This window comes from Haliaeetus albicilla, chromosome 22 (assembly GCF_947461875.1).
Source record: "Haliaeetus albicilla chromosome 22, bHalAlb1.1, whole genome shotgun sequence".
Lineage (NCBI taxonomy): Eukaryota > Metazoa > Chordata > Aves > Accipitriformes > Accipitridae > Haliaeetus > Haliaeetus albicilla.
The window spans coordinates 10,009,903-10,023,092 of record NC_091504.1 but is presented as its reverse complement, the minus strand read 5'-3'; the positions used below and the strand labels follow the sequence as shown (position 1 = coordinate 10,023,092).

General features: G+C 47.2%; 1 protein-coding gene across 8 annotated transcripts in view; it reads right to left on the bottom strand.

The window, feature by feature from the left end:
- The window catches only part of RHBDF1 (rhomboid 5 homolog 1), a 39,052-nt gene that overhangs the window by 19,640 nt on the left and 6,222 nt on the right, over nucleotides 1-13,190 (bottom strand). For all 8 annotated transcript variants that reach the window (XM_069809838.1, XM_069809837.1, XM_069809842.1 and 5 more), the window contains exon 2: nucleotides 1,792-1,933. In XM_069809838.1, the coding sequence (XP_069665939.1) occupies nucleotides 1,792-1,911 (120 nt within the window). In that variant the 5' untranslated portion in view covers nucleotides 1,912-1,933. The remainder of the gene's footprint in view (nucleotides 1-1,791; nucleotides 1,934-13,190) is intronic.

The window sequence follows — 13,190 nt, the reverse complement described above, 5'->3', positions numbered from 1 at the left end:
GGCTTCATAAGTGACTCTGAATCTGCATTTAAAGCCTGCGAGAGCTGTGGGTGGGTCTGTGCTGTAGCTGCTGCCTGGTGCAGGCTAAGCAAGCTGGGAAAGCCACATCAGCTTTGTTCATAACCTAATTGTCTGGACACACTCAGATCTGAAAGCTCCTGGCATGTCTTGGCTGAATGTCACCTAGCAAACACGACACAACTCACAAGACTGTTCTCAGCTCACACAACTGCCTCCCCAGATTAATTTCTCATCAGCTTGGCAGAGACACCATCTCCCATTTGTAAAATGCAGGCTAAGCAGACTGTTCCTCTGGCAAGGAAATGCCTGATCAACTGTTTCTTTGGTCAGACACAGTCTCTGCCTCAAGACTACTTGCTACTCCAGCCCCTCTAGCCCAGAAAGCTAATAATTTCCACTAACCTTAACATTTTTGTTATGTTTTATGTAAAAACAATGCACAGATACTCAGGTTATACAGCAAAGGACCCCATTATGCACTCATCCCAACAGCCTCTGCTGTGCACACCGGATCTCCGGAGAACATCACCTTCGCCAGCTTCCTTCACAAGTACAGAGTGTCTCTCCAGAAGGTGCCCAGCTGGATTTACAGATTTCAGGTAAAAGAACATCCATCAAAGCCTTAAATAAGTGATTTGGAAGGTTTCAACCTGCACTGTTAAAACCCTGCATTCCACTTCTAATTCCTGCAGAATGAACCCCGATCGCTTTCCTTCCACGGGAAGACCAGGACCAAGATTTATCTGCCAGAAGCTGTCACATAACTGAAGGGCATTTTATTCCCTGGATCAAGGAATGGCGAAGAGACCAGTCCTTGCTATTCCGAGCACAACATTAGTTCCCTCTTAAGACAAGCTTGTCCTCAACTCCCCTCCAGGGGCGGTGTATAACCCTCCGTTTCTCTGATGGCTAAACTGTTCTTTCACATAAGCAACTGAACCCAGGCACTGCATCCCACCCATGGAGCTGGGCAGTAAGAACCCTCCAGCTCTGCCTTTGGCGCAGGTAGTCTCTGTTCCTGCAGTAAGGTCACATGAGCAGCCAGCAATCATCCTACCCAGGTCTCACCCCTACATGAGAGTTTTTGCCACCTTGTAGCGGAAATTCCCGTTGTTCTTCCTATTCCCAGCACAAATACAGATGTTTTACTCTCATACTTCGCACGGTTCTTATTAACCTATCACCCCATCTCCACTGCACCACTCTTCAATATTACTTATTTCTCATCCCACATGATTTTCTTATGTTCCTCATGCCGGTAACAGCTTTGTGTTGCCAGTAACTGTTCTTTCTCTGCTGTTACTGATGAGAGCCTGTCATTATCTTGGCTATTCATAAGTCAAGACTCATTCCTTGCTCATTTCAGCATAAGCTCCAGCACTTCCAGGCCCTCATGTTTGTCTATGAGCCCTTCACTCCTCCAGTCCCCTTAAGAAATGCTTGTTTGAATACCTCACTCCCATATCCCCCAGCCAGGACACTTTTCACAATCCCCACATCCAAACAGTCACGTCCACTGATCTGAGCACATCAGCAACCCACCCTCTTCCCTCCCACATCCCCTTCAAGGGGGAGTTAATTACTGATCATAAATTTACCCAATGGCTCTGTCCTTTCTCACATGGCCTCGTGACCTGCCATCACACGCTGCCTTTCTCTCAGCCAGGACTGCCGGAGACCACAGGCACAGGCAGGCTCTCAGCGCAGTGGGGCTCTGCACACCCCCTCCATGGCTCTGCAGACCCTCCCTCCTGCCCCCAGTCTCTGTACCTGCACAGGCTGGGGCTCTTCTGGCACCGACATGGGCACCGGCACCGGGATGTCCAGTTTTAACCATGGTGGCTTCTTCCGCTGTAAACTGCTCGTGCTGTCGTGTCGTGCCTCCGACATCGTCCCACGTTTGTCCTCAGGCCTAGGAGAGGAAAGAAATCACAGTCAGGAGGGGGCCAGTCTCATCCCTGACATGGTACGTGTCAGCAGGGCCGAGCAGAGCACCCTCCTCCAGGCTGTGACTGATGGGACCCAAGCCCCACGTTGGACGGCTTCCCAAAGTGCCTCGTGAGGGTTCTGGTGTCACAGCTTGTGTCCATGCTGGTCAGCCAGGACCAGGCAGTCGGAGGACATGGGGCATTTCTAAGGCCCACAGGACGTCAAGCCAGGTGCCAGAGACCACAGTCACAAGTTGGAGAGTCACCTCCCATTAAGATTTTTGCTGAGACTACTGTGAGATCCAGATTCCTCAAGAACCAGTCATGAATTAAATCTTAATGAGATCTGGATCCCATCCAACCAGCTAACTGCAGTACCAAAAGCCACTGACCTCCCTCTAAAAACAGCTTGTGACTCACACAGGCACCCTTGCCCACCCAAAGCCAAGCACCACACTTTCCTACTTTACTACTTAGCAATTAGCAAGTGGCCATTTCTCATTGCTGGTTCTAATCTCTTTTAGATGTAATAATTTTCTAGAAACACAACATAGTGCACAGAGTAATACAAGTATAGTATGAACATTAGAGAACTGGCACTAATCCTGAACTAAGAGTGGTTTTCATACATAAATAATAATGATACGGTATTTAAATAAAAACCGCTGTGTTACCAAAATGCTAAAGTAACCAGAGTGACTCACTGTCATCTTGCCCACTCTACTATACTGCAGCTTTCTCCTCCTGTTTAGGTTGCATGCAGTAGGACAGGGGCCCTGTGACTCTTTCAGGCTGGCAGAGCACCAACTTTACTGTGCACACTCAGAGAAACAATTAAGAAAATAGATTTCATTGGAGGGAGATCAGCTCAGATACCTCCACAAGTACCTTCCAGCCTAAGTTATTCTACAAGCCCATATTTCTTCCTCTGCTAGCACATACACAACCACAAGCTAGCAGTGGTAAGTATGTGTGCTGAATGGGAAAACTGATCCATTTTCTCTCAGCTCCCTCCTTGCATTGTCCTAGGCCACAGGCCCCATAAGGGACAAAAAAAAAACAAACAAACAAACAAACAAACCCCCTCCCCCCCCCAAAAAAAACCAAACCAAGAGTCCCAGCCTCTTCCCCCACCATGGTGGACAGATGGAATAAGCATCCAGTTAATTTAGCAGGCACACATGATTTGAAAGAGAGTAGGAGAAAAGCTCTCCATTTGGATTAAAACTCAGTGCACTCACAATGTTAACACAGTCAATTTATTTTAAATGCACAATGAGTTTATTATGCAAGGATTCTTCCTTGAGATTAGCCAAGTCCTAGGACAGGACCAGAGGCAGAGGGACCTCCATCCTACAAGACATTTGGCACTCAACTAAAAGAGGCCCTGAGCAGCCTGAATTACCCCTGCCTTGTACAGCAGACCCAGACAACCTGCAAAGGTCCCTCCCAACCTAAATCAGGGACTGGTTCTCTGAAACACGCACTGCTTTTCACGACATTTCCACCATATTCCCACAGCTCGCTGCAGCTGCTCTGGAAAGGAAGCTACCCAAACAGTGAAGCTTACCATTGCAAAAGATACATGGCAGGGGGGGAAATAGGTCAGCAAAAGGGAGTGGGGGATGATCTGGATTGGGTTAGAAGAGAATCTCATCTAAAATGAGCTGAAGACCAGCTGCTAGCTCAGTCGCGCAAGCTGGGCTGGCTGCCAGGAGCGCCACGCTCAGCTGAGCCGGAATGACAGAAAGGGAGGACTCAGCTGTAGGTGGATGAAGGTTGGGTTTCAGCAAATACCACAGGCCCCCAAAAGTCTGGGAATTCATGAGCTAGCCTGTACAGACATGCCCTTTCTACATACACCACAGTCCTGTGTGCACAGACGCAGTGCTGTACATTACAGGGGCACAATTCCTTCCTTCCCTCCACCCCTAGCCACAGGGATGACTAAATGCATCTGTTCTAACTTCCTATAAGATGAGAATAGTGAGAGTATTAGGGGAACTCCCGCCTGCTCTTGGTAAGGGTAAATCACTACAAGACAGCTTTCAGTCTTGCATACAGAATGGGCAAATTTGTTTTCATTGTGAGGTCAGAAAACAAAGCAGATTTCTCATATCTGAAAAACTCCCTTGGTGCAATGCAAAGAGCTCCAGCATTTACCCATGAGGATCACGAACACATACCTTCGTGAGATGCTCTAATCAGAAACCAGCCAAGAGGTACAGAGCCACCACTCCGGCATGACCAAACACAACCTATTTCACACATGCCCCTCATGGCACAAATCAAGAGCCTCCTCTCTGTGCCTTCAAGGGCAAATTCAGAGCCTCTGAACTAGCAACGTTTCTTTTTCCAGCATCTCTTCAATGAGCAAACATCACTCAGCTTCCTTCCTGTCCACCTACAGAGCTGCCTTTGTGAGCAGGTGCTTTGGATGTAAAGCATACAAACGTGTAAGATTTGCAGCTTTATCAAACAGCGAGGCCAAGCCAGGAAAGCAGTGCATGAATCACTCCTGTATTGCCCAAAAGCTGCTGCAACAATGCTGCACTCCGCGAAAGATTTTCCAATGAAATCTGTTTTCAGTCCCCCTTCCTAAATTGCCACAGGCAGGGATGTCCATGTATCCATCACACTGGCTTCATTGCGACCCTTGCAGACTAGTGCATGGGGATTTCCAGCAGCGTGCACACATGCCACACAAGAAGAAGAGAACAGAGCATGCACAATCATGGGGTCAAGCCCGTGGCCTTGTGAGTATCCCCAAAGTTGACTCAACTTTGTACTTTAGGCAAGAAGATCTCAAGATTAAATTCACATTGCTGACAGAGCAATGGACTGCTTTCTCCCAACTTCAGCAGTTAAAGAGTTCTTTAAATAGCAAAGCACCAAAATGCATATATAATTGTGTAAGTGCACTCAGTATTTAAAAACCAGGTGAGTTTCAAGGGTGACTGCAAACCGTCTGCAATTTCTTCTATCAGTTTGACCTTTTTTACTTACAAAAATGTTCATTTCCCGATAAAAGAGTACAGTGAAGGCAGAGCTGTTCAGCATTCCCCACTACATGTGTGCATTTGGAGTGGTCAAGAACAAACCTTACAAAGACAGAATATGAAACTTGCAGCACTTGCCCTAGCAGGGCCTGATTCTCTCTCTGCACGCTGTGAATACACAGCCACAGCACAAGCCAGCCAACTGCCTCCGACCCAGGGCACAGAAGAGACTGGGGTACGGACAGAAGAGGCAGGTCTCCAGGAAGTTAACAGTGAGACTGAATGTGGATCCAGCTGTATACATAGATGTATAGACTAGTGTACGTAGATGTACAGCTGGATGGTTGAACACAGTCTTTGCAAGGTAGGTGACACCCCTTATTACACCTGGTCCTCACTGAAAGTGCTGCAGTCACCGATTTCTGTCTCAGCACTGCACTAAAAGCACATGCTGTGTTTCACACTAACCCCTTAGGGGTTAGCAATTCTGGATACAGTGTCCACATATTTGATCCGGCCAATGGGCTTTGTTTCAAAGTCGATTGCATTGACCATATTTCATTTGAGCAGTCCCATATTCTCAATCCCAGTTTCTCCGTACTGTCCTAACAAGGGTTTTCAAGAGGTCACTGACAGCAGCAGGATAGGAACATACACAGCAGAGCCATGCAAGGTCAGGCCAAATGTCCATCTAAAGCCAGTATCTCATTTCCAACAGAGGATGTACAGAGTACAGTATCACTCAACAGTCCTATCTCCCTGGACAGAGCCATGGCATGTGCTATGAATAACTCAGAGGCTTCTTGTGCCAGAGATGTCTTTGCATTTAATGGGTCTGTATCCATCTCCATATCCATTTAATGATTTTTCTTCCAGAATTTATCCAACTCATTTTTTAATCCAAGCAAACTTTTCGTATTTGTAACTGCACATGACAAAGAGCTCCACAGCTGAAACACATGCTGTGTGACAAGCCATGTTCTTCACTTTGTTTCTGAACCTGCCACTTCCTGGGTTTACTTGATGCCCTGTAGTTCTTGGGCTAGAAGAGTGAACAGCATTTCCCTATCCTCTTTCTCCATGCCAATCCTGACTCTACAGATCTCTTCCATGTCCTTCCTACTATCTTCTCTTCCCACAAACACAGCAGGATCCACATCCAGCTGCTCAGTCCTTGGACAGGAACTGTTCCAGACCTCTCACCTGTGCTTGTGGTTTGCAGTGTCTCCCAAAGTCCAGAAAATGCTCCACCAACCTAGACATCAGCTAAATATCTTCATCCTGGGTAAGTGGAAATGTTCATGCTTTCAAGCTTTTGTGAACTGTCACTGGGGCTGGACACTCAACTTTTGTAAACCGTCAGGATAGCGATTCCAACAGGTGGCATCAGGAGAGGTCTCCATTATTACCAAACCCACGTAAGAGCCATTGGAGACGTGGGTAAGGAGACTGTCCGAAGAGACTGGAAAAAGGTGGAATGGCCCAATACCTGCCTGGACTTCTATTCCCAGTGCTGGCACAGTCCCAGTCCTGGTGCCACCACCTGCACTGCTCAGTCAGCTCAGAAGCTGTTCCCTCAGCATCACAAAACTGAGGAATCTGGAAATACAAACTCTTCTCCAGCACACAGGCTGAACACACAGCATTTGTAAATCTAGCTTCTTCTAACTGATCAGCTGCATGTAGAACTGCGGTAGCAGCACAAAAATTATTAATAAAGTCCATTTCAATTAAAATAAACAAACAAAACAAAAAACTTGTAGGTTGCAGATACCCTGGGAAAGTCATCTTCAAAAGCTCCATGCCAAAGCAAGGTCACAGTACCAGAACAAAAGCCAAATCCACTGTGCTGTGGGTCAGGCTAAGAAAGAGGGAGAGCGCATTAAATTCCGAAGTTGGCACATGATCAAGAAAAGCTGCTTAGTGAAATCCACTGACCCAAAGAGAGAAGGAAAAGCCTTGTACAGAAGCTTCAGCATGCTCCTAAAACTGACAGGCATCTCAAATACATTCAGGGATTTGCATAGTCATTTCAAAGACAGACCATCCTTCCATTTAAAAAGACAACTGAAGCTATGCCCTTGTTGATTTTTTTCTTCCAAAATTTCCATTTTACCAGTATTCTCATTTAAAATAAAGCTTTTTTTTTCCCAAAAAAAATCCCAAATGAAAAAAACAAAACAAAAAAACAACTTCATTCAACCCTACCACACAAATACACATCATCTGCTTTTTCCAACAACACTGCTCCTCTCTAGCACAGCATCTGCATGTTCTTACAGACACCCCCAGGAGGTAACAGACACTGGGGCTACTCCACTGCAATCCAATCACCACGTCCCATGGTCAGCCTCCAGCTGTTTTCCTCCATTTTTCAAACCCCCATCACTGCAAAGGCTGTATTTGCAGTGCCTGCTATGCAGAGTCCCAGGCAAGTCCCGCGTACCTGAAGGGGTCTACCCATGCAGCTATTCTGGTTGAGGCACACCAGAAGGCATCCAGGTGGAGAGACACCAAAGAAACCAGGATCCTAAACGTGTTCTCCAGACAGAGCAAGCCAGGGGAGACAGCGGGCTGCTGGCTGTGCCTCTCTCTCCAGGAGGATTTCTGCTGGCACAGCAGGGAAAAGGCAGGAAGTCCAAGGAGAAGAGGAGCAGTGGGGTTTCAGTCTCGTGGCTGCCAATAAAACCATCTAGCATGGATCAGACCCAACAAGTTACGAATAATATCTCAAATACCAGGCGCGAGCCAGACCTTTAAAACAAGCCAGATGGAGGAACTGAGGGCAGGCAGGGACAGGGAAGGTGGAACAGGCCTGTGACCCTGCACTCTTGGGGAAAGCTGCCAAGGGCACAGCAACACCCAGGCTTCGGTTGAGACCACCACCATGTCCCACCCCAAGAAACTACCTTGGAAATGAAACAAGGCCATCGGCACTGCCCTGGCAGCGGCCCTGTGGAGGGCTCTCTCCTGCTTTCCTGACCCTCAGGGCTGAGCTCAGAGGAGATGCCGTTAGGCTTTGCAGACCCACAGGCTGCCAAGCAGAAGCTGGGGTCTGAGTAATCCAGGCACCTCTGCGCACAAGCCTGGCAGTGAGCTAGGCAGACACACTGCCCTTTTAGCCCTGCACAGCAGGGATCTGGCAGGACTACCATTCCCACACACTATGCACTGCCCCTCTCGCCGCCCTCTGCCACGCACAAGCTCTGCTTGGGTGCTGGTAGAGACTGATGCTGCCTACAACAGCCTGCACCAAATCACACAGCCAACAGCAACAGCTCCCCAAGGCCCTGCCTTCCACTTGCAAGCAAGCCAATCTGACAGCTAGCTGCTGCCCAGAAAGCAGTCTTGCCTTACTCCAGTGAGCCACTTCAAGGTGTTTTATCAGCACAAAACTAACCCTAGTAAATTATTTCCTGTTGATCTGGCATCCTGAAGAGGCTCAGACGATTTCAGATAAGCTCTGTGCTACCTGAGAGAGGAAGGGTAGGACCAGCCTATTCAGTGATAGCTCAGCACGATAGCAGCTTAGCTGCAACATCAAACTACAGCCCTAGCCTTTATCCCTTGCTTATGTGAAACAGTGCTCCTCCATCCCCAGCCTAGCAGACCAGTGCTCAGGGAACTGCATTTGCCCCCACCACCACGCATGCAGCACGCTGAGCCCCTGCACTCTCCTCTGGAGAAGGACCAGACAGGAGGGCTGGGGAACAGCTAACCTCTTATTAAAAGACATAGCTTTCCTGCAGGCCACTGTGGCACACTGGAAAGGCCTGTCCCTGCCCAAACTGTCTTTGAAACTTTATGTCGAAGTACAACATAGAAGAAATGGATCTGGGGTAGCAAAAGCCTTCGTCCTGGCTCCAATGGAACAAAGGCCTTCGCCTTGTAGAGAGTGAATTAAAAGGCACACAATCTTCCTCCTGGGAGTTTTCTTTTCAACCAGTGCTCTAGAAAGAGCTAGAACAGGAGTTACACACCTGAGCAGGTAGCCATAAAAGCAGCATGCAAGTAGATCGTGGAAAAGCAGCACACAAGCACCACCACAGAGCTGTGCCAGCAGGAACCCACCAAGGTGGGGTGAATGCTATGGGGAAGGTCTTTAACTTCTGCGGCTACCCAAGCAACCAAGGCAGCGCGCTGAGGAATCTCACCATGAACCACTTAATTTAATTAGCTGAGAAATACCAGTGGAAACTTCCTGGCTTAAAAGAGGCCAGGCAGACCCCTAGACAGGAAACAGGAAGCTACATTAGAAAAAACCCAAGGGTTTGGATTTCATGCAAAGTCTTGCAGAACGATACTAGTATGCAAGAGGCACACCAAGAGTGCAAAGCTTCAGCTGGGACCCACTGAACTTGGAGAAGGTTCAGCTATATACAAAGGCACAGGGTTTTAAATAGAGGTAATAAAAACATCTGCCAGTGAAGTCTGAACATATCCCATGATCAGGAAAGCAGATCTGGTGTCCCTTTGAGCAACTGATTTTCTTGATTTTCAGAAAAAGATGTGGGTCATGATGGAAATCAACCATAAATGAGCGCCTACTGGAACACCAGCATTAAAAGCTTTCAAAGCAGCTTCACACAGGACCTGAAGGGTATCCAGGTCTGGTGCCCTCATATAGAAGAGAGAGGAAGAACAGGGAGCTCAAAAAACTCTTCTGATTCCTGTTAGTCCCCAGATCTGTAGTTGAACTTCTCCAAATACAGGTTAAAAGATGCCCCCCCAACTGCAACCTGCGAACATTCACACAGGCAACAGACTCTGACCTTCAAGGTCCTTTTGTTGGAGCACACAAAAGGCAGAACAGTTACAAGGACACAGAAGCCAACACTCAAAATTCAAGCTATAAAGAAGTCATGGCCACTTGAAAGAGATGCAAGCCAACAGAAAAAGCAGTGCCCCCAGCCCTCTGCATTGCCCCCCACCTCGTGCTGGCACGAGCATCCCTGCAGCTGTTGGGTGATCCACACTGGGAACCAACCCACATTAGCTCAGCAAAGAAAATGGTTTGTTTCAGCCCAAGCTCCTTCCCTGATCCAAGTCACCACATGGCTCCACAAACACTTGTGCCAGCAGAAGGAAAGGGGAAGAAGCAGGAACAAAAAGAGCAGCTGGAGCCAGACAACTGGACTGGTTCTCAAGGCAACAGAGTTTAAAGCAATCATGAAAACACAGCCAAAAACTCACACTTGTAGCACTGTGGGAAGCTAGCAATTATCACAAGGGAGGTGGTGGGTTCTGCACCTCCTGAGGCTTAAATAATCTTCTGAGAAGCACCCTCAGTGCAGGTGTTGAGTGCAGCAGGAATAAAATACTACTATATCACCAGAGGCAGAGTGAGATTTTGGTGGGGTCATTAGATGCAAAAACATCCAAACCATCCACAGATTTCTCTAGAGCTGACAAGCCTCACGCATGGGCAGCTTCCACAGAAGAGTTCCCAAGGGATGAGTTTCCCCTGCTCACCTATGGCCTGTGGCACCCACAAAGCAACTAGGTGGAAGGGAGTCAAGTAGAGCAGACTGGGCAGAGGGGCTGCCTTTTCCATCTCCTAAGCACGTGTAACCCAGATGACAGAAGCAGGTTCACAGCACTAGCCAGCATGCCTGTGCAGGGCCCAGGCGATGAGCAATCAGCAACCAAGTCCACCTTCGAGAGTAAACCCAATACAGAGCCATCTACAACCTACCTAGATACCAGCAAGGGCAACAGTCTGAGCATAAAACATAACCAGAAAAGAGGGGGGAGCAGTGGAAAACCTTCTGGAGTACCTTGGCATCTTCATCCTCTCTGTGTTTCTCCATGAACACACCCTGCAGCTTTGCACAGAGAACACCAGCCTGCCACCCCATGCAATAGCCACATTTCCAGCACCCACATCCTAATAGTCTGGTCATAGCACACCACTTATAGGCTACATCTGGGCATGGACTGAAGACGATACTGTCACTGGAGCTATTAGCAGGTATGTCAAGCACAGGGCATGAGAAGCCAGCACTGACCAGCACTCCCATTCCCTAGGGAAGCCTCTAGAGTCAGCACTGCCTGGTCCTCAAAAGGAGCTGGCTTCCACCTAGAGATCCATTACCAGCTACCATATGGCTGATGCATGTCAGCATGCCTATGCAGAAAGTGAGGATACTACTGCTGGTCCAGTGCCACAGTGAACATCGCCAGAATGGATATCAAGTATAATCACATTAACAACTCCAATATTAACAATTCCAATTATAAACAACTGACTGCCAGCACTGGAAGTGTATCCAGAGGAAGGATCCTCTACACAAGCCTTGTTCTTGCACCCTATTCAAAGGTGACCACAGCTGCCTGTTGGGTTAGCAGTACCTATGCAGAGCCGGCAGAGCCCTTCGCTCTAGGGTCCCCAGCAGCCTCAAAGCACAGTTGTCTCAGTACTCTGCCTGGGTCTACACGTTCTTCAGCTCCTCTTTAACAAAGAAGCAGGAAAGAGTGATCACAGAAACTATTTTAGTACATGTTTAACTCATTGCAACAATTCAATGGGGCTCCAGAAGACCCTGTTCCAGATTTATTTTCATTACTAGTAAAATAGATGCACTGTAAATTACTGGCTGATCCACGAGTACCATGGACACAGTCATTGCCTCAATTTTACAGCAAGGTAAGATTCACAAAAATGCTTTTGTCGGTGCAGCCATGACCCCACATTAGAAAACAAAAGACAAAACCAGCAAAATCCTAACACTGTATTTTAACGAAGATATCATTTTTCACTGAAATTCTGCATTTGTAAGGTTTTTTTCTATCAGCTCTCATATTCATCACAAGTACCGTAAGGGTTCGGGACACAAGGAAAGCTAAGAACACAGCTGTGGTATGACTCTCAAGACAGCAGTAAACACTGGCTCTGGTTGCTTTTGGAATAGCTGCTGCCTATGCACCCACCTCAAGAGCAATTTTCTTGGTAAATTAATGCCTCTTAGCGATTACAACATTGTTCATTTAGAAAATATGACATCAATAAACAATTGATGGAAAAGGAACTGCCAAAACTAGCAACCTCCCCTAAAAAGAACACAATACCCCAAACCAAAAATTACATTAGACCAAAAGCCACCCAACCTCTATGGCAAAGACTCTCGGTACTAAAAGCAGCTAAGAATCACTGTTTGTTGTGCTAAATAAAAACACCTCACTGGCAAATGAGATCAAAACTGCCGCAAATGACAACATTTCCTATGGAAAGTTATATAAAACCACACTGAATAGTTATCTAAAAAAATCTTAGAGGAAATAACAAAAACAAACACTGGACCCACCAGAAGACAGACTTTATATTCAGGAAGGATGGAAGCCACAGCATCTGAGCCATTCAGGCCAGCTTTCTTTGCGTGTTCTTTTGAAATTCAGAGCATCCTCACCATCACACACCTGCTTTCTCCAACACGACCACAGTTCTGTTCACCTGGATACAAGTGAGAGAACAAGCCTGCATCCACCAGCAATGCCCACAGCAATGAGGCCCAATGGAGATCCTTCAAAGGAATAACTAAATAGCCAAGGACTCAGAGCAGAGCTGGTTCGGCTGGAGCTGCTCTTCCTAACCATTAGCTGATTTAGCCAGGGACATAGTAGAGCTAGCCTGCCACTCTGATGCTCTAGTTTCTACTCTTGCTAGTGCTCGACTGGCCGCACACCATCTCCTACTTTGTCTAATTGGAAAGCAGCTGCAGGAAGAGCTTGTCTTGCTCTGCAGGTTTGTGTACACATGTGCACGTTCATGTGTGCCCAATGCACCAAATCATTTATAACACAAATAGAAATAATCATAATTCTAACTTTGTTTTATCAAAAAAAATTAAAAATCTAAGTGAACCATACTTCAGTCTGAGTGAACATGCCATTCTCTCTCACTGTTCTGCCTGAAATTACAGTCCCAGAGCAGTCAGAGAAAAGGAAGATATGCTCACACTTTTTGGCAAAACAACTCACAGCCTGCTATCTTCTGCAGTTCACTTTAAAGCACTGGGCTTTGAATTCAAGCAACAGAGAAACATACCTCCCATGTGCTGATTTCTACAGGGCAGTAACTCCTGAAATACAGAAGTTGTATTCGTCAACCCAGCCGCCTGAGCCCTCAAGATTTTAAAATTCAAGCTGTTATAACTTTCACTCAGTCAAAGCCAAGTGCCGGACCTGTAGAACAGTAAAAGCAGTGTCCTGCACAGCTTCAGGACGACCTCATACGGATTGTTCC